General features: G+C 44.2%; 1 protein-coding gene across 1 annotated transcript; it reads left to right on the top strand.

The window, feature by feature from the left end:
- Nucleotides 1–379: 379 nt before the first annotated feature.
- LOC129380883 (uncharacterized) lies at nt 380–19,535 on the top strand. The gene is made up of 3 exons (XM_055063057.1): nt 380–875; nt 3,951–4,196; nt 19,013–19,535. The coding sequence occupies exons 1-3, from the start codon at nt 454–456 to the stop codon at nt 19,050–19,052; spliced, it is 708 nt and encodes a 235-aa protein (XP_054919032.1). The 5' UTR covers nt 380–453; the 3' UTR covers nt 19,053–19,535.
- The last annotated feature ends 3,932 nt before the right edge of the window (nt 19,536–23,467 follow it).

Below are 23,467 nucleotides of genomic sequence, written 5' to 3' on the forward strand. Positions count from 1 at the left end.
AATACAAACATATATAGAGACATAATTAAGAAATCAAAATTTAGCAAGGTAAGATTATCCTGAATTCCTGCTAACCGTTTGATCTGCCTGGAAATCCCATTATTCCACATTTGGTCCGCATCGGAGCCGTAATACAACGGACTACACGGTAAATAAAAGTGTTCATTGTCTCGATCTCTCTCTCCCTGGGATATTTTATTTTCCAGAGTCATTGCTATCGTCAAAGTGTTTTAAAGTAAGGACCGATTAGATATTGGAGACCAGTCGAAACACAAACCTCAAGATGGAGTAAAGGAAAAAGAAGAAGGGCTCCGAGGTCGTGCCCTCGTGCGCTGGCGCGAGGGGCTCATGTGGCACAGGAAAAGCTTGCTCGCACTTTCGAACACGCCGGTGGCCGTGGCGCGCGCATATGCGAGCATCTCTCCGAAGAACGGACCTGGCTTAGTGTCAGCCATGGGAATCGATGTGCCCAGCGGCATCAGAACTTATCGGCTCCTCCACGGCGGCGCATCCGCCTTCTCGGAAGCGTCGTCACCCCAGAAGAAGCCTTCGTCCATATTGCACGTCCTACTCCCGGAGAAAGCCAAGGCCGACGTGTCCTACATGTCCGGCTACTTGGCCATGGAGGACGTCCTCCCGAGGAACTGCGACCTTGTGGTCAAGACGGTGAACACGGCTGAGGAAGACGCTTGCAGCAGCGGCGCCGCACAACGGCGGAGACTGGTTCCGAGGGCCGAGTGCGAGCGGTTCGTTGAGATGGACGTCAAGGACAACCTGTCTGAGTACAACTCCATACAAGCACCAGGCACCGTGCAAGGAGCTGGGCACCAGGTGGAGGACGTATCGAAGGGCACCGGGCACCGGGGGATATACAGGTAAAGATAATTCGGTCTTTTCTGCGCCATATCTAAGGGCCGTTGCGAATATCCTCAGTTTGTGAAATGACAGTTACGGTTTGCTATGTCCTGCTAAGAAAACGTAATTGAGGTTATTTCTTACTGTGCCCTATAAAGTAAGTATAGCTGTAGTAAAGTGTATCAGCTAGGGTGCATGAAACATTGATTTGCGTATAGTAACGCAATTGATTCTCGTGCTTATACACCGCACAATGCGCTAAGCCAGCAACGGTATTTCGTGTTGTTGCATTAAATACGCTATTGTTGCAGAGCGATGATAATTTAGTCACAGAAGTGCAAAAACAACAAAAAAGAAAATTCCAAATGCCTCGCCGACTGTACCCAATGCACAGTTTCGTTCACATTTTAGCACAGCGTGATATTGAGGCACCTGCATGGTTGTTAGGTTCCTTTTTGAAATGCCTCTTTTAACAGTCGCATGTATGATTAGCTGGCGCATCCATGCCACCGCTTTTACCGCGCTCTGACTTTGATGTGCGCTTGGGTGTCGACGCTTTTCCGTTGGTCGCTTCACCCCCAGGCGACGGAGGCAGATGAAGTCCTCAACCACCTTCAGGACGATGTACAGCTGCCTCACGCTGCCTGACAATGGTGTAACATCGCAATGGTGTAAACTGCACCTTTCGAAACATCTAACAATAAAAGTGACCAGTTATATACTGTGCTAAATATACCACTAATGTGTGAGTAAGAAGCTTAAAGAACCCTTGGAAATATTGCAACAATTTCATGTAACCTGTAAACTCGCGTATTACATTTTCCCGTAAGAGATACTCTAACAGGTTTAGAGAACAACGGTACCTTTCTTTTTTTTTTGCTGCAGAGTTACGAATCTTTATGCTTTGTGCTTATATATATCTTTTAACGTACCAATTTCGGTAAAACTCGTAAAAGCTCGTAAGCCCTAAACCGAAATTCTGCTTGCGCCGACCGGAATTTAGGCACCTATAAAACAATCAACTTTCATTGAAATCGGTTGAGCTCTGTTGTCTAATGACAGCATTTCTGCGTTTGGAGAAATAGAAGTCGGCACTGAGCTAAACCCTCCTCTTTAGTCGCCGAGCTCAAACTGCGGTATACCTCACGGCGTTCCTTAAGCCTTGCGCACGACGTGATTTTCTTTGCAGATGCAAATACGGTCCGCGAGAAATGTATACATTCTTCAGTGAAGCCGAAGGACAACCAGTCCTGTTTCTATTGTTTCTTTCATCTTGCGAGTAGTGCCACTTGCTTCGCTAGTTTTTCACCTTCAGGGTCAATCTCCTGCACCGGTCTCATGCGCCGAATGCACCCGGGACGTCGGTGCTATATTGTGGGCTTTGCACTTAAGAGACATAAATGGGCGATGACCTGAAGGCGCAAACCTTTCGGTAGTCATAAACAGAGGAGATATTCTCGTGCGACCACTGTCAGAGATAGTGTCACTTTCGTGAGATTTCGTGAGACTCATTCAACGCGCGCCAACGAGGGATTGTTTCTCGCGTTTGGCCAGCGTGCCCCCTATACCGCCGCCGAAAGTGATCGCCCGAGAATACGTCCCCAGAACTGGGTTCAGAGTACACTTCTGTTTTATTTATTCATTTACGCATACTGTCAATCCCTCATCGGATTATAACTTGTTTACAACTGATCGTAATATTTTCCGTAAATAGACGCTTACCAAAGTAGAATCTATCGTGTAGTGAAATTTTATTTTACGGAAGCTATAAAGAAACGGAGCACTGAAGTCAATATACAATCGATCGAGTGGCAGAAACGCAAGGTGTGTGTGTTTGTGTGTGCGTGCGTGCGTGCGTGTGTGTGTGTGTGTGGGGGGGGGGTTATACTGCTTCTGTCATTCCTGGATGTTTGGACGTAACTTAATTATTTCGACTTCTATTTCAAAACACATACATACACACGCACACGCTCCCACGCACGCACGCACACACCAATACCTGTTTAGCCCACTAACATTTAAAATAATTGCGGCACTGCTAGATGTCTACATACAAGGACAGGGCTGCAGTTCGCTCACAATTCAAGGAGCGCTGATCGGACGCACTAGTGAAATGACACGTCGCGACTTGCGTACCGCGACGACGTGCCCGCCGCTAATCGCCGACTCTGGTCTGGCGATCCACCTGCTCTGCGCGGAGACACCACGAAGCTCACGTCGCATTACCACAGCAGTGGTAATGCGACGCTCCTTTCTCGTGGAGAGCGCTGTGACCTGCGCTATATATACACGCGAAATTTCATAGAAAGAAGAACCACGGGTCAGTGGAATCACGCGCCCGTCGAGCGCGATTTATCTGTCCCCGGGTTGGGTACCTAGAAAGAAGTCGTCGATCGGTTTAAGCGAACACAGCCGAGTATTGCGTACTTTCGTCATTCATTCTTTACTTTGTATTTACTTAGCAGACGAATTTCAATGCACCCTTCAACAGCCAAAAGAGGGTTGTGCAAAACTTAGTCGGCGCGGTGTCGCAAGAGAATGCCCTAGAAGAGTATGCGGGATATTGTTGTGGTGGAAAGAGATTTCATTCAGGCTCCTTCAATAATGGGGGCGTGCTTACCATTTTAAGAAACGAAAAAGCATATGCGATATTTACTTCTCCGTTCGTATACACTTTGCAAAGCAAGAGAAAGTTCTTGCAGATGCCGCCTAATCAATTCTAAACGCAGCTCGGCAAAAATGACAGTTCAGCTCCCTTCCACTGAATCTTGGAAGAAAGGCCACAGCAGCAGCAATTTCCTTTTTTTTTCCTTGCGAAAACGCAAATTCTGCGTCCTATTCCTCAAGAAGAAACTGTCCAGTAAACTGGCGGCATTCACGTCGACTAGAAGTAATTCAAGAATAGGGCGAACAGTAACTATTGGTCTTTCAGTGCTTTGGTAGGCTTGACAGGATTGGCAGCACAACTAATTGCTAACCCGAAAACGCCCAAACTATACAAAAAAAAAAAGGAAACGTTTTATTGAAGCAGCTGCAGTCTTTGGCAAGTGCGTTTCAAACGCTGTGTGCAATTATGGCCTGTGTTGTCAACGCAGTTCACAGAAGCCTATTACGCGTGGAGTGGAGGCTGCCGTCAGTGGGAATCACCAGGACAAGGATTGGAGCGCAGTCGCTTGGCCCGATTACAGGTTCGAGGTCTTGGGCTGCAGACCACACATGAACCTGCGCGACACGCTGCCGCTTCGGCTGGCGGCGCTGAACTCCTGCAAGGCAGAGTGCAACCGCGACATGGACGGGATGGCAACGCCAAGCAGCAGCTGCCTTTGGAGGCTACCCACGAGGTGAGGCTCACTGGGGCCGCATCCTGAAACGATCCACTTCAGCGATACTATCAGCTCGGCCACGCCTTCACCATCTGGGCGCACTGATCATTATATTACGATTTTTATTAGTTAATCGTCAACTAAGTAATTCTTCTTCCCCTCCGTTGCACTTACGGTTGTAGTATGTAAACTGCTACGGTTCTATACATGTCATATATTCGATGTATTTTCTATGTACTGCCCCCCTTTTGAATGCCTCACTTTGAGGCCTGTAAGTTATCTTCAAAAAAAATATATATATATACTCCCTTAGGATCCCATGTATACTTATGGAGGGCATCGTGTCACGCGTTCAGACAGACGGACGGACATCTTTCCCGGGGAAGTGCCCATATAGTGCTTAGTCATTAATACTAGCTGGGGAACCTGGTTGCTGCTAGTTGGACACGCTCAGTTTACTGTCATTTGTGTATCGAACGAAGTCTATGTGTCCTGACCTGAGCGGGCCCTGCCGCTCCACCAAGTGGTGGCCTTTGAAAATAGCAGCGTGGCACCAGTGGTTGCATCGGGATCTCATGAAGGTAGAGGCCAGCTGGCGTCGTACGACAACGTGCGCAGGGCAAGGAGTTTGGTGGCCTGGTACTCGGCCCAGTCGGGGAAAGCACTATAGTTTTCGCGAGTCCTAGCCTACCTAGGGTACCAGTCGGCGCACTGCGTATATATTTAGGTCGTGCAGGATTACTCGTTGGCGGTGCGTGATCGTGCGGCAGCTGACGGGCCTTCGATGCGTTTCGTCCAGGTGCTGCGGTCGTCTTTGTAGTTGTAGAGCTGCACTCAAATTGTCCAAGGACTGGATGTAACGGCATGGTGCAGAGAGTGGGGGCGCTCGATTCTATTCCCACTCCATTCCGCAGAGTTGTGGTTTATGTGAATCCCCTCTTTTTAACTTGTCGGAATTCTGAGAGTTGGACCATTCCCACTCCTCGAGTAGTTGAGCTAATCTATTCCAATCCTCCAATTCCAGTAAGTACGACGCTTTCTGTACAATTCCTTAGTACTTCCGCCGCCTTCGCCCTCCCCTCTCCCGTCCCTCTTGCGGGCCCTATTAACTAAAACATATTTTTGAACTCTTCACAACGTTACAAGTAATGTCATGCACTATTTTTCCCACGCGAACAAACACGCTATGGGGCCTGTTGTCCTTGCAGTGCGTTCTTGCCGGTAATCTCTTTAATATCTGTACACTGTTATTAACCAGGGCTGTTCAAGCAGTAATCTTAGCCGCGCGGGTTGAAGTCGCAAATAAATGACGTGATCGAAAAATATGTTGGTTTGTTGCGATTTTAGTACAAGTGTCTCCAAGACATGTCAAATTCGTTATAGTTGGCCGTATGACAGGCTCCAAGCCTGTCATTCATTTGGTCATCTCTTCTGAAACACCTCCCACTTAAAGAAGCCAACTGACAGAGCAAAGGCTTAGTCCCTCTCTAGGTTTCTTAAAAACGAGAGCTAAAAAAAATGATGGAATAGAAAGTAGAGAAACAATAGAACTTCATACAGCAGTTCTACTTTTGTAGACTGAAATCTAAAATAATAAAATGTCTAAAAGCAAATGTCTGTAGACTATCTATAGACATTTGTCTATAGACATTCCATAGATTTCAGTCTACAAAAATAGAACTGTATACAGCAGTTGTACTTTTGTAGACACAAATCTATAAAATGTCTATAAGCAAATGTCTTTAGACTATCTATAGACATTTGTCTATGAACATTCCACAGACTTGTCTACAAAAATAGAGCTATATACAGTTTTACTTTTACAGACCGAAGTCCATAAAATGTCTATAAGCAAATGACTATAGGCTATCTATAGACATTTGTCGATAGACATTCTATAGACTTCAGTCTACAAAAATAGAACTGTATATTCCTATCGACTTTTCTCTATAGACATTCTTCAGACATTTGTCCAGAAACATGAATTTTCATTAATCTATAGAAAGTTTATAGAGTGTCTATAAACTGCCACATTTTTAGACTAGCCTACGAAAGGGTAAGGTCATAAGTTAATAGACTGTCGGTAGACAATTCCTGCTGATCAGTCTATAGCTAATCCATAGCCTTACACTATTTGTCGATTATTGTCGATACAGGATGTCCGAGCTAACATAAATTCAGTGAAGCTGTTGAACGAAGAATAATGTAAAAAAAGACAGTGCAGTAAAATCCGAATTTAAGGCTTATGGTGTTCAGCCGTCAGAGATATTACCTGTAGGTCTTTTTATAATAGTATATATTGCACCGTGTTCTTCTTAAATCTTTTATTTTCATTGCCCAGATTGGCTAAACTAGCAAAAATCGACACGCTATATACTAGCTATATAAACCACATTTCGCCAACTATGTTTCGATTATCCATAGAGACTCGCTGCTGGGGTTGTTAATAAGCAGTTTATTGAAAATATCTCTAAAGATGTACTGCATCGCTTATGGGAACATACCCAGGGAACTGTGCATAGGAAATCATGCATGCGGATGGAAGCAGTCGAAAAATCTCAAATGTATGTAGCCGTGAATCTTTATTCAAGACTGCATGAGTATTTGTGCACGAGAACATTTAAGAAATATTACAGCTGTATGCAATGCATCCGGTTGAACGAAATCTCCTAGATATGTGCTATTTACAAGTTAGTTTGCATTTCTGTTTACATATGGCGGAAAAAATTTTTCGAATGTATATTATGTATGTTCACGTGTTGCTTTTTATCCGTATTTATGCATTTGTGTCCATAGCTGAATAATGCTCATGAACCAGCTGCTCTCTTTATATTGCATAAACAGAAAAAAATTGAATCAACTCCACAAGTGCTGATTCATGCAATGGAAAAAAGAAAACAAGTGCACCGGCATTGAATTACCTCTTCTTATTGCGCAGTATATTAATTTTCTTAAAATGCAGGTGTTTCGCTATGATCGAAAGAGACTCTTTATAGATTTACAGACTACTTCCCCTTGGCAAGCAAAGCCGCCAGGCCGGCCTTGACCTTCGTGTCATATGTTCCAAAGATGCTGCAAATGTATGCTGCAAATAAGTAGATGCAACAATGTGAGGCAAAAGTAACAATTGTGTATTCTTTGTATGTTCATTAAGCAGCTTCATATATTTACTCAAACCATTGAAATCAATACTCAATGCGTTTTAAGTATGAGTAATGCCTGCTTGTGAATACAAATCAGTACTATTATGCAATGTTTCATTTTATGGCATGATGAACAATTAAACAGTCCCAACTGCTGCTGGTGCTACAGAAACAGTATGTTGCTTTTAAAACAAGTTGATATATGACACGTCATTGTAATTATCCCAAATGATCTCTATATCAACTGCTGAAACAAGATTAGAGAGTTATTGGACTGTCTGTGCATTTTTTTGGCTGCTAATTAAATATGCCCGCGCATAGGGATATGCTCAGAAGAGTGACTGGAGTATTCACAGTATCATGCCAAAGATTGTAATTTACTTTCCTTAATACACATATAAATGTATTTCTCTTACCCTTAAATGAACGGGTCATTGGCCATAACTTCAACAGAAGGCAGATGGATTGATTGTATTGATAAGGTCTCTTAGTTTCTTACAGATAATGAGGCCTCTTGGGCATGCTAACATGGTCGCCAGTAAGGTATACTACATGAGCACCCGAAATACCAAGCGAGCACTTTGTGTCAAGGCACGACAGATATGCACCTCCTAGGAAACAAAACTGAAATTATAGTTCGAATGAATGCGATCGCAGTAAATTATTTAAGGTGCTCTCAAACATGGGTAATTTTTCTAGGGTTTCAAGGTTCAGGACTTTCAGTTAGCGAAAAAAAAAATGAGTAAGAAACGCCATGTCAGTATGCTTGACTTTCATTTTTTTTTCAAGAAATGGGACCAATTTGCCTGAATTTTTTATGAGGTGAAACGTTTCGAAAATATGCTTAATAGAGAGATTCTCTGAAAACCTTGTATGACATATAACAAGACCGCATACCTACGTTGACATTTTCAAGTTCCCCGATCTTCTTCCAATCCTTCTCTAGCTGTGTTCACGAAAATTCCCTGGCAATCTATGACACCCGCAGCTTAAGTGCAATAAAAATATTGTGGTTTAGTGCTGTAATGCAGTGATTTGTGCTTGTTGGTAGGACATCGTGAGGCATATAGCGCGTGAAAAGACTAGGAGGAAAGGAAGACGTGACAGCGCCTATGTGTGTCACGTCTTCCTTTCGTCCTTGTCTTTTCACGCGCTATAAGCATCACGATCTGGTTTATTAATGCTTGCCAAGTACTGCCAGTCCATAAAACTTAGATAAAACGAATAGCACGTCGGTCACTTGACATGCAGTATTAGATTCAACTGAATTGAATCCCCTGTCTATTAAAGCTGACAAAGGCTTGGGCAAGTTCGTAATTGATGGTAACGCGAGCACAGCACGGAAGACAAGGACACAGAGACACACACGTAAAGGAAATGCAACAATGTGAGGGAAAACTATTCAGGGAGTTATTTTTACGGTTCAATTGTAGTTTTATATATAATTTTATCTCATCATATATGTATCTAGTTAACTTGGTTTACCTCTGACTCAATACTACTTGGCAATATGAATCAGTACCATTATGATGTTTGATTTCGTTACAGTATGAACGGTACGTTTCGTTTAAAGATAGGTTCATGTCACGCATAATGTACTTATCAAAATAATAAACAAATGCGATAATCCCAAACAATTCCTATGATAATAATTGCTGAAACAAAGATACCCGGCTGGACTGTGCACATTTTTCGGGTGTTAATGCAATATGCCCGTGCCGAACGAACATGCTCAGCATAGTGACTGCAGTTATGAACAATCACTTTAAGAATTACAATTTATTTCCGCTTAGAACCGTTTGCAATGTCCCTTTTCTCATGCTTCGAAATGAATACATTTGCCACACTTTCAGTAGAATGCACATAAATGGGGAGGGGGGGGGGGGTATCGATAAGATTACTTCTCAGCTAAAACATGTCACGATCTCTTAGGTGTGTTGATAAGGATAGAATAAGTCCAATGTCCACTAAATGATTTTAATAATTTGTGCGTTATCTACTAAGAAAAGACCACCAAATCGATAATCTGGCTGTTTTTTCTTTTGTACAGAGCATGTAGTATACATTCTGTCCAAGACGGTATTGAACGCAACAGTAATGAAAACCGGGACACTTATTACGCACGACAAAGGCTGCATACCATGCACGATTGGCAAAATGTGAATATGTGTCAGCAGCTGCCTCGTGATTAACAGCACGTAAACTGCATAACGCCGAAGCACGAAAAGGCGCGTAATCATTTTCAAATAGCCGGAAAAATAACTTCTGCTGCTAAACTGTTTAAAAAAGAGAAAAAAAAAAAGAAACCTTCCAACTATCGTCAAACGCTATGCCTTCAGTTTGAAACGTGTAAACGTGCTTCCCGAGCAACTAATTTATTGTTCTCTAATTTTTTCGCCTAAGTGACGAAGCTGCAAGTGACTGACCTTATCGCATGTTTCATGCTGTTTTCTAGTTCATCTCAGACCTTACCGCGATCGGTATACCGGCTGTTCGCTCAAGTTAAGATGACCTTTGGTGACGTCCCACCCTATAGCCTTCATCGGCATATATAAAATCGTGGAGTATAATTCGAATTGCAAAGCAGTGTAGGGAGTTTTTCACTTAAAATGAGCCAGACTTGATGATATGCAAATTCTACGTACCTGGAGAGGACCAAGGTAATGTTGTTTGCCGTCGCTTGGGGATACTGAGATTATTTTTTGCATTCCCCCTGATTAGATGGTTAGTGTTATTATAATTTCTCAGTTGCTATAATTAGATGAAAATTCTCAATGGGAAAATTGTAGAGCAACATGACAAACTCCTGATACAGCTTTCTGTTGCACAACACATGCTCCATAGGAGTGTTTTCCCCGAGCGTGAAGAAGCCCGCGATTACGCGCAATGTGCCTCGAGCGGGCAGTTGCACGCGTGTGTGTGTGAAGAACTACGTAGACTGGAAATAGACAAAAAGAAATATACACCTTATCATCATCATCATCATGATCAGCCTGTTTTATGCACACTGCAGGACGAAGGCCCCTCCGTGCGATCTCCAATTACCCCTGTCATGCGCCAACCGATTCCAACTAGCGCCCGCGAATTTCCTCAATTCATCGCTCCACCTAGTCTACTGTCGTCCTCGATTGCGTTTCCCTTCTCTTGGTACCCTTTCTGTAACCATGATGGTCCAACGGTTATCTAACCTGCGCATTACATGACCTGCCCCGCTTCATTTTTTTCTCTTGATGTCAATTAGAATATCGTCTATACCCGTTTGCTGTCTGATACAAACCGCTCTTTTTCTGTCTCTTAACGTTTTATGCCTAGCAATCTTCATCCGATCGCTCTTTGCGCGGTCCTTAACTTGTTCTCAAGCTTCTTTCTCAGTCTCGAAGTCTCCTCTCCATATGTCTGCCCCACTAGTAAATATATATGTGCCCCACTTGTAAAATGCACTGATTGTACACCTTCCTTTTCAGTGATAATGGTAAACTTGTAGTCAGGAGCTGGCAATGTCTGTCGTATGCATGTCTGCCGTATTTATCATTATCTTTGTCTTCTGCATATTAATTTTCAATCCCACTCTTACACTCTCTCTGTTAAGATCCTCAATCATTTGTTGTAACTCGCCTGCATTGTTGCTGAATACAACAATGTCATCGGCAAACCGAAGGTTGCCGAGATTTTCGCCATCGATCTTAACTCCTAAGCCTTCCCAGTTTAATAGCTTGAATACTTCTTGCAAGCACGCAGTGAATAGCATTGGATAGATTGTATCTCCCTGTCTGACCCCCTTCTTTATAGGTATCTTCCTGCTTTCCTTGTGTAGAATAAACGTAGCTGTGGTATCTCTGTAGATACCTTCCAAGAAATTTACGTGAGCGGCATGTACTCATTGATTACGTAATGTCTGTGTGACTGCTGGCACCTCTACTGAATCAAACGCCATTTAGTAATCTATGCAAGCCATATAGAGAGGCCTATTGTACTCAGCGGATTTCTCGATTACCTGATTAATGACACAGGTGTGATCCTTTGTAGAGTCTCCCTTCCTGAAGCCAGCCTGTAACATTGGTTGACTAAAGTCCAATGTTGCCCGTATTCTATTGCAAATTATCTTGGTGAATATTTTATATAATACTGGAAGTAAGCTAATGGGCCTACAATTTTTCAGTTCTTTAACGTCTCCCTTTTTGTTGAAAACTATAATGTTTGCATTCTTCCAGTGTTTTGAGACTCTTCAAGTCGACAGACACTTCGCCCAGAGAGCCGCCAGCTTTTCAAACATAATGATTCCTCCATCTTTGATTAAATTGACTGTTATTCCATCTTATCCTGCCGCTTTTCCCCATTTCCTTTCTTGCAAGGCCCTTCTGACCTCATCGCTAGTTACAGGAGGAGTCTCTGCAACCCGTTGATTACTGCTTCGAATGCAGGTATCGTGGCTCCTCTGGGTATTGTACAGGTCAGTATAGAATCCTTCCGTTTATTTTACTATATCATCCAGACTGCTGATGATATTACGCTTATTATCTTTCAGTGCATACATCTTGGTTTGTCCTATGCCAAGTTTCTTTCTCACTGATCTCAGGCTGCGTCCATTTTTTACGGCTTCTTCAGTCTTTCTCACGTTATAGTTTCGAATATCACTTATTTTCGCCTTGTTGATCAGTTTTGACAGTTCCGTGAATTTTATCTTATCTCTTGAGTTGGACACTTTTATTGTTTGTCGTATCTTTATTATGTCCTTTATTACTTGGGAGAGTTTGTCTACTGGTTGCCTTGGTGCCTTGCCTTCCAGTTCAATTGCTGCCTCTGAAGCCAACCTAGTTACGGTTTCATTCATTAGCTCTATGTCATCATCATCTCTCTGTTCTAAGGCTGCATATTTGTTTGCAAGTACCAGCCTGAATTTGTCTGCTTTTACTCTTACTGTCTCTACGTTGACCTTTTTCTTCTTGACCAATTTTGCTCTCTCTCTCTTCAAATTGAGGCGAATCGTAGCCCTCACTAACCTATGATTACTGCACTTTACCCTACCTATAACTTCTACATCCTGCACTATGCTGGGATCAGCAGAAAGTAGGAAGTCAATTTCATTTCTTGTTTCCCCATTAGGGCTCTTCCATGTCCACTTTCTGTCGTTATGCTTCCTGAAAAAGGTGTTCATTATTCGCAGCTTATGCCTTTCTGCGAATTCTACCAGCATCTCTCCTCTAGCGTTCCAATAATCGACGACGTACTTCCCAATTGCTTGTTCACCAGCCTGCTTTTTCCCCACTTTCGCATTGAAGTCGCCCATTGCTACACTATACTGAGTTTGCACTTTTCTCATCTCTAATTCAACATCATCATAAAACTGATCTACTTCCTCATCATCGTGACTGGATGTTTGAGCGTAGGCTTGTACTACCTTTGAGCTATACATCTTATTAAGTTTGATTACGACTGCAGCTACCCTCTCATTATTGCTGTAGAATTCGTCAATCTTGCCCGCTATGTGCTTATGCATTAGGAAACCTACCCCGTATTTGTTCTTATCTAGGAGACCTCTGTAGCAGAGGACATGTCCGGTGTTCAGCAATGTATAAGCCTCACCACTTCTCCGAATCTCACTAAGCCCGATGTTATCCCAAACAATGTCTGATAGTTCCTGAAAGAGTCCTGCTAAGCTAGCCTCACTCGAGAGGGTTCCGGTGTTAAACGTTGAAAGGGTCAGTTTCCATTGGCAGCCTGTCCGTACCCAGATATTCTTAGCACCTTCTGCTACGTTACAGCTCTGACCGCCGCCTTGGTCAGGTGCTCCGCAGATGCTGAGGACTGAGGGCCATTGGGTAATTGAGTGAGCCATGTGGGAGGGGGTGGCCGAATACTGCACCAGGAAGGCCAATTCCTGTTCTGGTGAGGCAATGTCTTGTTGAAGCTTAGTGGGCCTTCCTAATTTGGTTGTACCTGGATTAGTATAGCCCCGCTCGCTCTCGGCACCTTTTGCCGGTAACTGGCGTCACTCCAAGCGTGCAGATGTTGCGTACTGGAGGAGGTGAATTTCAAGCTCACCATCGTAGAAAAAAAAACCTTATCCTTATCAACTTTCGTCTATAGACAATCTACAATCTAGACAAAAGTAATCAACACCTTATCCACTCTCGTCTATAGACAGTCTATAGACAAAGAACCAATGAGGATAAATGGTGACTGTATCGAATTTTGTCAAGAGGTATACTATTCGGCGAAAGTAAACAAAGCGAAACAAACATCTTATCGACTTCTATTTAGAGACCATCTTTAGAATTCGAGTAGACAAAAAGAAATAGAAACCTTATCGCTCTCGTCGATAGACAGTCTATAGGCAAACAATGGACAAAAGTAAATAGACGCTGTATTGAATTTCGTCTATAGACAGTCTAAAGAGCGGACATATACAAAAAGAAACGTCTTACCGACTTTTTTTCTATAGACCGTGTATAGAACGCCGGCAGACAATACGAAATAGAAACCTTCTGGACTTTCATCTAGAGGCAGTCTATAGACAAATGATGGACAAAAGTAAATAGAGACTGTATTGACTTTTCTCTATAGACAGTCTATGCAGGGGACATAGACAAAAAGGAACAAACATCTTACCGACTTTTTTCTATAGACCGTCTATAGAATGTGAGCAGACAAAAATAAATAGAAATCTTATCGACTTTCATCTATAGACAGTCTACAGACAAATATTGGACAAGATTAAAAAGACTTTATTGACTTAATTTTCTTCTATAGACAGTCTATAGAGGAGACAAAGACAAAAAGAAACTAACATCTTATCGACTTTTTTCTATGGACCGTCTATAGAATGTGAAAAGAAAAAAGAAATAGAAACCTTAAGAACTTTCGTCTATAGAAAGTCTATAGACTTTGTATCAACAAAAGTCCAAATCTATGGAAAGGCAAGGTAGTCTATAAAAATTCTATGGACTTTCTATAGACAGTCTAAACTCATTTTTGTAAGGGGCAGGCCACGACACGGCAGCGGTGCACTGCATCGATTATTGTACATTAACGGTACTGTTCGATCACTGCGAAAATGGTACCATTGGTCACCACGCCAACTATATGCCCCGATAGCGTGGGTCAGCTGCCCATTTTTGAGACGCATCGGCGGTGTATGCTAGAGTTATTGTGGCAGAACACATGTCACGATGAATTTCGACGTTAATGCGATTGGCAGTGAAGCAATGTAGCAATACACGGTACAGCAACCGCAGAGATGCATCATGTGTGAAGCATGTATGCAGCCGGGCTCCTCTCTCGCGCTTCGCTCTGGACACACTACGCCATCTAGCGCCACCGCAACGAATTTCTCGTGTGGCGCACGTTTGTATTAAAATTCAGACAAGATATTCTAAATACTTAATCCACCCACCATCGGAGAAATTTATGACTTTTGTCGTTGAATGGCAGAGTATTTACGCAGCGACATGGCACATACTCAGTGAACCAAGTTGGCGTCACAGAGGTTCATTGGAGGTCGGCGCATACGAAGTTACACATAGCTAGTGACCCATGTCGGCATAAATTACGTTCATTGAAAAGTGGAACATACTCGGTAACCCAAGTTGGCCGTGAAAATGGTTTATTGAATAGCGGCACATACCTTCTGGCGCATTCAGTGATATACACCCAATTACCAAGTTTGTGGTTAAGGGGTTGATTGAACAGCTGCATGTACCCACTTGCACACACCCAATTACCCAAATCGCCATCAATGATGTTCACTGATGTGTGGCACATGGCTAGTTTCACGACCCCAGTAATTCAAATTGAGGTGAACAAGGTTCATTGAAGAGCTGCACTTAAGTAGTGGCACATCCCCAATAACACAAATTGGCGTGAAACGGGCTAACTGATGAGTGACGCGTATACAATATCATATACCCATGACTATTGCTTTCGAACGCGGTTCCCTCACCACAGCGGTGCGATACTCTAACCAGTAGACCATGAACTACCCAGCGACTCAAGTTGGCGGGAAAACGGTTAGATACGCAGGCAGACAGGCAGCCAGATAGATAGACATCCCCGGCAAGATGCGTGAAATATCCTAATAATGCTAATTGCATTTAAAAAATCGGCAGAACCCACCTCGCGATGACTATCGACGGTAATGGGTTCAGCATTGAACAGCAAAACAACTTATTGCCACCGTCGCAACGAGCGGCACATACCAAGCTTACACAAGTTGGCTTCAAATACCGTTCATTGATGAGCGGCACGCACTTACTGGCACATACCTAGTGCTCCATGTCGGCGCCAAAGGGTTTCATTGAAGAGCGGCACATACATATATACAACATTCCCACATGCTCAATGAGTCAAGTTTGTCAGACGGTTGGTTTCGAAACCAGTTCCCCAAGTATATCAGCCCGATGCTCTAACTATTCAGCCATGGATTACACAGTGACCCAGGCATGCGAGAAAACCGTTAGATACAAGCATACAAAGGTACTTTTTTCGTGTTCTAGCGCAGAACTTCCAAAGCAGCAGACAGAGGCACGAACGGAACAGGCGGTTATGAGAGGCACCAGGCTCGCATGGGCAGCATGACACGAGGGTCGAAGGTATGGGCTGAAGGAGATCCTGACAGTGACGAGGCAAGAGGTAGCCAAGGAATAATGTGTTTACTTCTTAACGAGGACGAAGTACGATGACGAAAAGGCACGGAACGCCAGAGGCGCCGGCCTTTTATATCCACCGGAGGAGGAGGTTGCAGCTCTGCACTACCGGACGCGTGCAGTCTGTCCGAGAAGGGTGCCATCAAGGGAGAGAGCACTGCGCGTTCCGGCATGCCTGCAGCTTGGGGGCGAAGCACCTTCTCAAGGAGCTCTGCTTGGAGTCTAGCGGTGAAGCATCACCGGGGAACCCTTTGCGGCTGAGGGCCGCAGCACGTTCATGACAAGGCGCTAACTTCCAACTAACGCTTAATGCCAGATGTTCTGAATATATACTGCAAAATAGACAAAAAAGAAAAAGAACATAATGAATCAATTGATCGTACCAAGGCGTGTGCGTTACTGAGCGCTTGTTACCAGCTCCCTTCAAGAAAAGTTTTTTATTTCGCAAATAACAAAAGAGGCGATGACCTGACGCACTACTAATCATCGCTATTCATTACTGTAGCTTCAACATTCTCACGCGTGCAACGATCTTTGTCTCTCAACAAGACTGCAGTGTTGTCAAAACACGGAGCACACCGACAATCACGACAGTGTAACACCAATTGTCCTTGTCCTACCTTTGTCATGTTCCTGCTGTGCTCCTTTGATATTTTCCCACCTCTATTATTTATTTATTAAAACAGCAACTGCAGTGTAAAGCGATCCAGTGAAATCAACCTCTTGCACATCTGTGTGCGTTTAGTAACTTCAAAATAACTGAGAACTTCAGCATGCTTCGGATAGGCTCAAGGGTTAACTGGTTGGACCGAACCGTGTTGGCTCGGGCCGCACAGGGCCTGAATCTATTGGGCCCGGTCTGTGCCCGGTAGGGAGCGTAATGGACGACCCGCGCAGTGCTCTACGTTGCGATACAAGGAAGGTTTATATGCATTCTGAATAAAATCCACCATTTTCGAAAATCTTTCATTGTTCTGACGAAATTTTGATTCTGGCGAAGCAAAGTACAAAATAATTTTATACGGCTGTACATGTCACGCGTCTAGCTAGCTCATTATGTCCCTTTGAAGACTAACATGAAGCAAAAGGCGAAACGTATTGAGATGTACTGCGGAATGATGATTTGTTCGTTTGTTTGTTTGTTTGTTTGTTTGTTTGTTTGTTTGTTTGTTTGTTTGTTTGTTTCACAGCGACTTGAGCATTTACGAACTCCATTTTTTTCACCACACCTCTATGACCGTATATTTTTGGCCGCAATCCTTGTGTCGTACAGGCCAAGCTGTTGTCGTCTTTCAATGCAGTTCAACATTGGAATGCAGAAATGCTTCCGGGTTTTCGAAAGCGTAGACTACTGTGTCCATTATAGTTGGCGCGGCAGAGGTAGTCACCTATACGTGGATACTAAAAGAGCCGATATTGAGTAAAAATTGAGAAGTGTAATGGATTTACTAAGTCTACTCTAGTCTAATTGGCAAGCTTTATCGTCTTGTAGTCTCATTTAATACAGACACTTACCGTTCCAGGACAACGTGCCCATTCCACTCCAACTACATTGCGCAATCTCGGGCTCCCATTCCACTGCCATTCCACGTTGCCGACTGGTCCGTCATTCCGCTTACATTCCATACCGATTGTTGGAAAATGTGTGGAATAGTTCCAGAATAATTCCAACTCCATTGTTCCACTTCTCCATGACCTGGTGCATGCCGAATCACGGAATGAGGGGAGTTGGTTTATTCTAGTTTTTGGGAGCTCATGCGTCGCGGAGCGTGAGAGCCTAAAACCACGACATTTTTTCGCATTTTTCTTGTTACAGGGAAAGCGCTGGAAAGAATCATTACGCAGTACATATCGGGCTGAAAAAGATTCAGTGAACTCTGTGAATGACTTAACAAAAGCTTCCTCGTCGAAAGACATATTCTTAGTTAAAAAGTATCTTTTTTATCTGACCTTCTCTGGCCCGCTAAGTAATTACTTAACAATGCTGTCCCGGTGGCTGAAGAGGACTTGATACCGAACTCTGTGGGAGCTGATAATTCTATATTGTAACCGCTTTTTCTTTAACAATTTCGGTAACGTTAACTGGAACACCATGTATACCATGGAAATTAAGTAGTACCAGTAAACGCACTATTATCGTGTGTAAATACACAATAAGTAATGTATATTACCTTCACATATCATTCTGTTTATAGGGCATCACAAATATCATTTAATGTAACAGCGCGGGACATTTAGCGGCTTCTGTGAATTTCTTGAATTTGTCACATTCGGCCTACGCTGTTGTAGGGGCACTGCGTATGTACCACTCTGACACAGAGGTGTAAAAGCCCTTGATGTATCTACACATGCGTATTAGATTTCTCTGCATACACTTCTCCTTGCTCTTATTCCTTGAACAAACATCTAAAACCGCCTTGGTCCTCGTGCCATCGTTGGGCACCACTTTGGGCACCACTTCGATAATGTTGTAACGTCATGCGACTGCGGTTAGGCCTTCTTGCCTAGAAGAGACAGATAAATGTTCAGTTCATACTTCAAAATAAGGAAGTTGAAATTACTATAGTTTCCTCTGCAGCATACTAAATTATTCGTACAGAAACACCATTATTAGGAGCTTCAGACATGCCCACAACCTCAAATAGTCCTACACGGCCCGCTAGGGTGTCCAATCTGCTATACAAAATATTTTATTTCTTGCGTGGGCCGCACGTTACACATTTCATTTCATCTCATCTATTTCTCCTTAAAGGCCCGAAGGCATTCAATAAGGGGGGCATAACAGCATAAAGACGTGTGAACTTTAATGATTTGAACAAAAATGCAAATATATGCTTCAGAAATACAGTCAGGCAAGCGAAAAATACAATTGACAATACGTTGAGTAAATAAAGGTAAACAGTAGAAAATATCAGAGCAGGTACGTATCTATTAAGACGTGTTAAGTTCATTACGATATTCATTGAGATTCATTAAGATGCACTCAGCTGTATTGATTCCCTTCGTGGCTCAGTCGCACACAATCGCACATTTCCTCTTCTTCCGGCAGGTTGCCCCGGTCCAGGCTTGCTGGCCGTACGGCGGTGTAGGCGCGGGACGCAGCCCGATGTCGACCGGAGGCGGCCGTCAGTTCGTGCAGCATCGCGCTTGTGCCGGCCGTCATCTCGGCAGCACCGCGTCCTGGCTGTCGCTGCGGAACAGCAGCAGGTCCTCCGGGCGCTCGTGCTGCCTCCCATCCTGTGTTATCGGTAGCTGAGGAGCAGACGGTGCGCTCGCTGCTGTCACCGTGGCGGGCAACACCCGGCTCTTCACTAGACGCGTGGAGGCGGGTTGTACACCCCGCCACGCTGAGCTGCTGGTCTCGTCGGCCGAGGCTTGTCGAGCACGCTCGCGGCTACCGCTGCGAGCTAGTCTCGGCGCCGCTGAACTCGGGACGTTCGTGCAGCGAAACGGGGGCCCCGCTCTCTTTCAGCGCCTGTGTTTCTCGTTTGAATTTTTTTGGATTTTCGCAATTTATTCGTGTGAATGTTTTATTGTTCTATGTGCTTGAAATAAACTTTATTGTACTTGAAGTGGCGTTTCTGAGAAAGATTCCGTGAACACGCTTTTAATGCGCGACGATAAGGGGCAAGAAAAAAAGTGGGGAAAATGTTATTTCCTTCTTACTGTTCCTCTCATTTTCAATATTATTCCTGGGAACACCAGCAACGAGAGCGCAATCATTTCAGAAGCTACGACGTGATGTGGACAACACCACGTAATCACATGCGTGCCAGGCCAGACGAAAAGTATGGCAAAACCACTCGGCTCTGCCCTACTCAAATGAAATCTTGCTCACCCTAGGATAAAGTTCACTTGGAATTCCACTAAGGCCTATTGCACCTCTCGCTAAGAAGTCCTGTAAACCTTTCTTTCGGAAATTCTTTGGAATAAGTGCAGCAGGACACGGACACATCTTCGCATACGCAGAGAAGTGTGTTCACCTCTGCCATAGATATAAGAGGCACCTGTGGTCTGCTCGTTAAGGCGGGAATCTAGAATATTGACCGATTAGGGCCTGAATGTTATCTCAACAAAAAAGATCGAGTGCAGGTATGCACTGTAGTGTTCCTGGTCGCTGGCGCCGTTTTCTGTAAGCCTACCATTACGGAGTGAACGAGTAGCAGTCAAGTGGTTTTTACTTAGTGGGAGCTGTTCTTGACACTTCTCGCGAATTTCACAGCCACGATTATGGTGCTCGCAGAAATTCCGCCATTATCGTCACAGTGTTTTGATAAGGAGAGGCATCGCAATAAGTCATTACGTGTATATGCCTCAAAAGTTCCATCACCCGGCCCCGTAAGTATGGTCTACCTCTCTGGAAACTTCCAGATCAATCAACTTGGCAATGCTAAGAACAACAATACCTTGCGATCAAAGCTGCCGCTTCGGAACGCGGCGAACGAGGGAGGCATAAGCCATCACTCAGAGCCAAGGAATTTCAGCTAAACCGTTGCCGTAAATGAAACTTTATCGTTGCTTTACACATACTGTCGTCAAACGTAGCTAGGTACAAAATAGGATCGGTAATACGCAAATCAAACAATATCAAGCAATACACTTGGTGCAATACCAGTACAGTACAACGCCATAATGCAGTGCTAGAAAATAATAGAATGCAGTACTAAAACAATCGAGTATGATGGAAGATAGCTCCTCATGGTTTTTCTATATCCACAACGTTTGCTGGTAGCCTAGCTGTTACAGCTTCGGGCTATTTTAAAGGAAAACGATTACTGAAACCAGTTTGTGAACCATTTTTGCTCTACATGTGTATTATGGTTGTTTCGTGTAACATACAGCGTTGTCTCGCGCATGTATCGAATTTTTTTCAATTAACACATGGTCGCCCACTATACTGTGAAAGAGAGTAACCATGTTGTTATTTATTCTTGAATCAGGAAAAGACAAGTTTGATATCTGGTAAAGTGAACATACTGAGTATTTTCTACTGTAAGAAGAGGAAATGAAACGCGCGCCGTTGAGCCTGTTCCAGTTGTGCGATAAACGTCTGTGTGTGTAGGTCCCAGGCCTCGCAGGGGCATTGAGCTATCGCTCTCAGCAATTCGTAACATGATAGCTTTGTTTCTGGCGTAGTGTATTTAAGCATTCGTCTAATTAGCCTAGTCTTTTGTTAGCTTTACCAATTATATGTATTGTCCAGACTGAATTCAGCGTCATGTGGACCCGAAGTGTTAGTATTCTGTTACTTTCTGCAGTTACTAGGGACGTTCCGAAAGTAGGTTTCGTCATTTTTTTAAGGGGAAGATGGTACACCCGGTGAAACAAACAATCGTCACAAGAATTGATCCACGCCCGTTGCCGGCTCAACGATGGAAGGAACGTCAGCGGAGGAGGAATGACGCATGCACAGAGCGCCGAAGAAGAGAGTAGCAGCAGACCCGCGTTCCCGAGTTTATTCGAGCATAGAGTTTCCTACAATATATTAGAGGGAACTCTGCCACTGCAATCGTTGAGCCGCCATGGCAGTGACGGGAAGTACATGGATTTGTCTGATCTTCGTGCTTGTGGATTCAGACGTTCTTGTTGATTCGTCTTTGCGCTTTGCATGCCTTCATTGTAAATTTCACAGCAATCTAAGTCGCCGCCAACAAGCAAAACCGCTGCTAATTGCAACGGTTAAGCTTGTCGAGGTGGCCAAATCGAAACGCACCAAGTGTCCCAAGGCCCTGGCTGCCCCGCGATAAATTCATAAGGGATTTATATGTTGCTTGACAATACATGCGTCCGTGGCGTAATGCTTTCAATAACGGGAGTCTGTGCTAGAGGTCCTGTGTTCGAATTCTGCCACTGGACAATTTTAATAATATTTACTTAATTATTTATTACGCAGTGTTTTGTTGAAAACTACGAGTTTACAAAGTCACCAAGCCGTTTGAAGCCAAAAGTTTAGGCAAATCCATGTACTTCCCATAATTCCTGTGCTGGCTCAACCACTCCCATTGCAGCTCTCGTAGACACTAGACAGATTAAGTTTAGTTCTGCAATCCCTACGCCTCACTTCTTCACTCGCTCCGAACCAGTTGTCAGCGGTGGCGCTCCACTAGCGATGGTTCGTGGTGAGGGCGGAGCAGGGCGGAGCTTCGACGTCACGAAACGGCCCCTGGCGGCTACTCTCGTGGCGTTAGCGTGCCTGTTGTCCCTCGGGACTGCGCCGGGTACGTACATGCGTCCTCTCGCCCGCCGACACCTTTGTGACTAGTACTGAGCTCAGGCACGGTGCCTTTGCCCGTGCGGGGAACGCGTACCTCGTGTTGATCCTGTCCGGACGCTAAGCCGAAGAACGGGTGCCTAGTTCTCGCGCGAGGTCGTACCACGCCGAGCCGCACTCATCGGAGGCCCAAGCCGAAGCAGATGGCCCGATTTCTCGCGAGTTGGCCCATTGGTTATCGCGAGAGCAAGTAGCATAGCCGCCGGAACTTTTCCTAGCGCCGTGTCCCAGCTTCAGCCTGTGCTCTCGCAGCGACGTGCTATAGGCGTCCCTGACTGCATTTTCCGCCCTTGGTGGGGGACCCCTTTGGTTCCCCGCCGCCTTGAGACCGGGCGTTTGTGCAGTGTCGGGTGCCGCCGGATGCAATAAACTGTATCAGTTAACTCAGGGCAATACTGCGTTCTTGCGTGCGTCGCCCGGTAGCCCTTGCGGCCTGAGCTCGCGCGCAGCGGCGCTAGAGGTGACGACTGACGCGGCCCTGTGGCTCGCTAAGCTCGAACCCGCGGGGGGGTCAGTACTCCTGTGAGACCCTAAGACCCCACAAAGTTTCCCGTGTGAAGCCAGGCACAGAATTCAAAAGGTAAAAACTTGTTTAAATTATCTTCTCGCTTTAGTCCGATATTTAGCCCAGAATAATTGCAGCTGGTAGAGGACCTATGATCGGACACTCTAAGGTCAAATAGTTGTGCGTATTTTATACCAGTTAAAGGCTCAATTAAAGATGAATTCCACCGGTCTACCACACGACCAAAATAAAGTCAACGAATGTCGTACTGATTACGTTAAAACGAATGATACGTTTAGAATTCCAGTCTTGTTATGTGAGTGACAAATTTAGAATGTACCTCCCTGCAGCCGCGGTATTAAATAAATATTCCCAGTAACTGAGTATAAGCTTTATCAACAGTTCTGTTCCTTGTAGTTTGTATTCCTCATATATCCCGACCTCGCAGTACTTCTGCAGCACATTGACCATTTTTTTTCCGTATTGATATGTTGCGAAGAGTGAATTTCATACTTCTATAATTAATAGTGTTTATAATATGTGCCTAGTTGTGTATATGTTACATGTAAATTTACTCTAATGCGGGAGGTTATTTGTTAGCCAAAGTGCTCTCTGTACGCTTATCAACTTGCTGTCACTGTATGCCAGCTTTCTCCGTGCCTGAATACCTTGGTAAGATTTTATAGTTACATAAATTGATTGATTGATTGATTTTTCTTAAAACTTGG

Source organism: Dermacentor andersoni, chromosome 1 (assembly GCF_023375885.2).
Source record: "Dermacentor andersoni chromosome 1, qqDerAnde1_hic_scaffold, whole genome shotgun sequence".
Taxonomy (NCBI): domain Eukaryota; kingdom Metazoa; phylum Arthropoda; class Arachnida; order Ixodida; family Ixodidae; genus Dermacentor; species Dermacentor andersoni.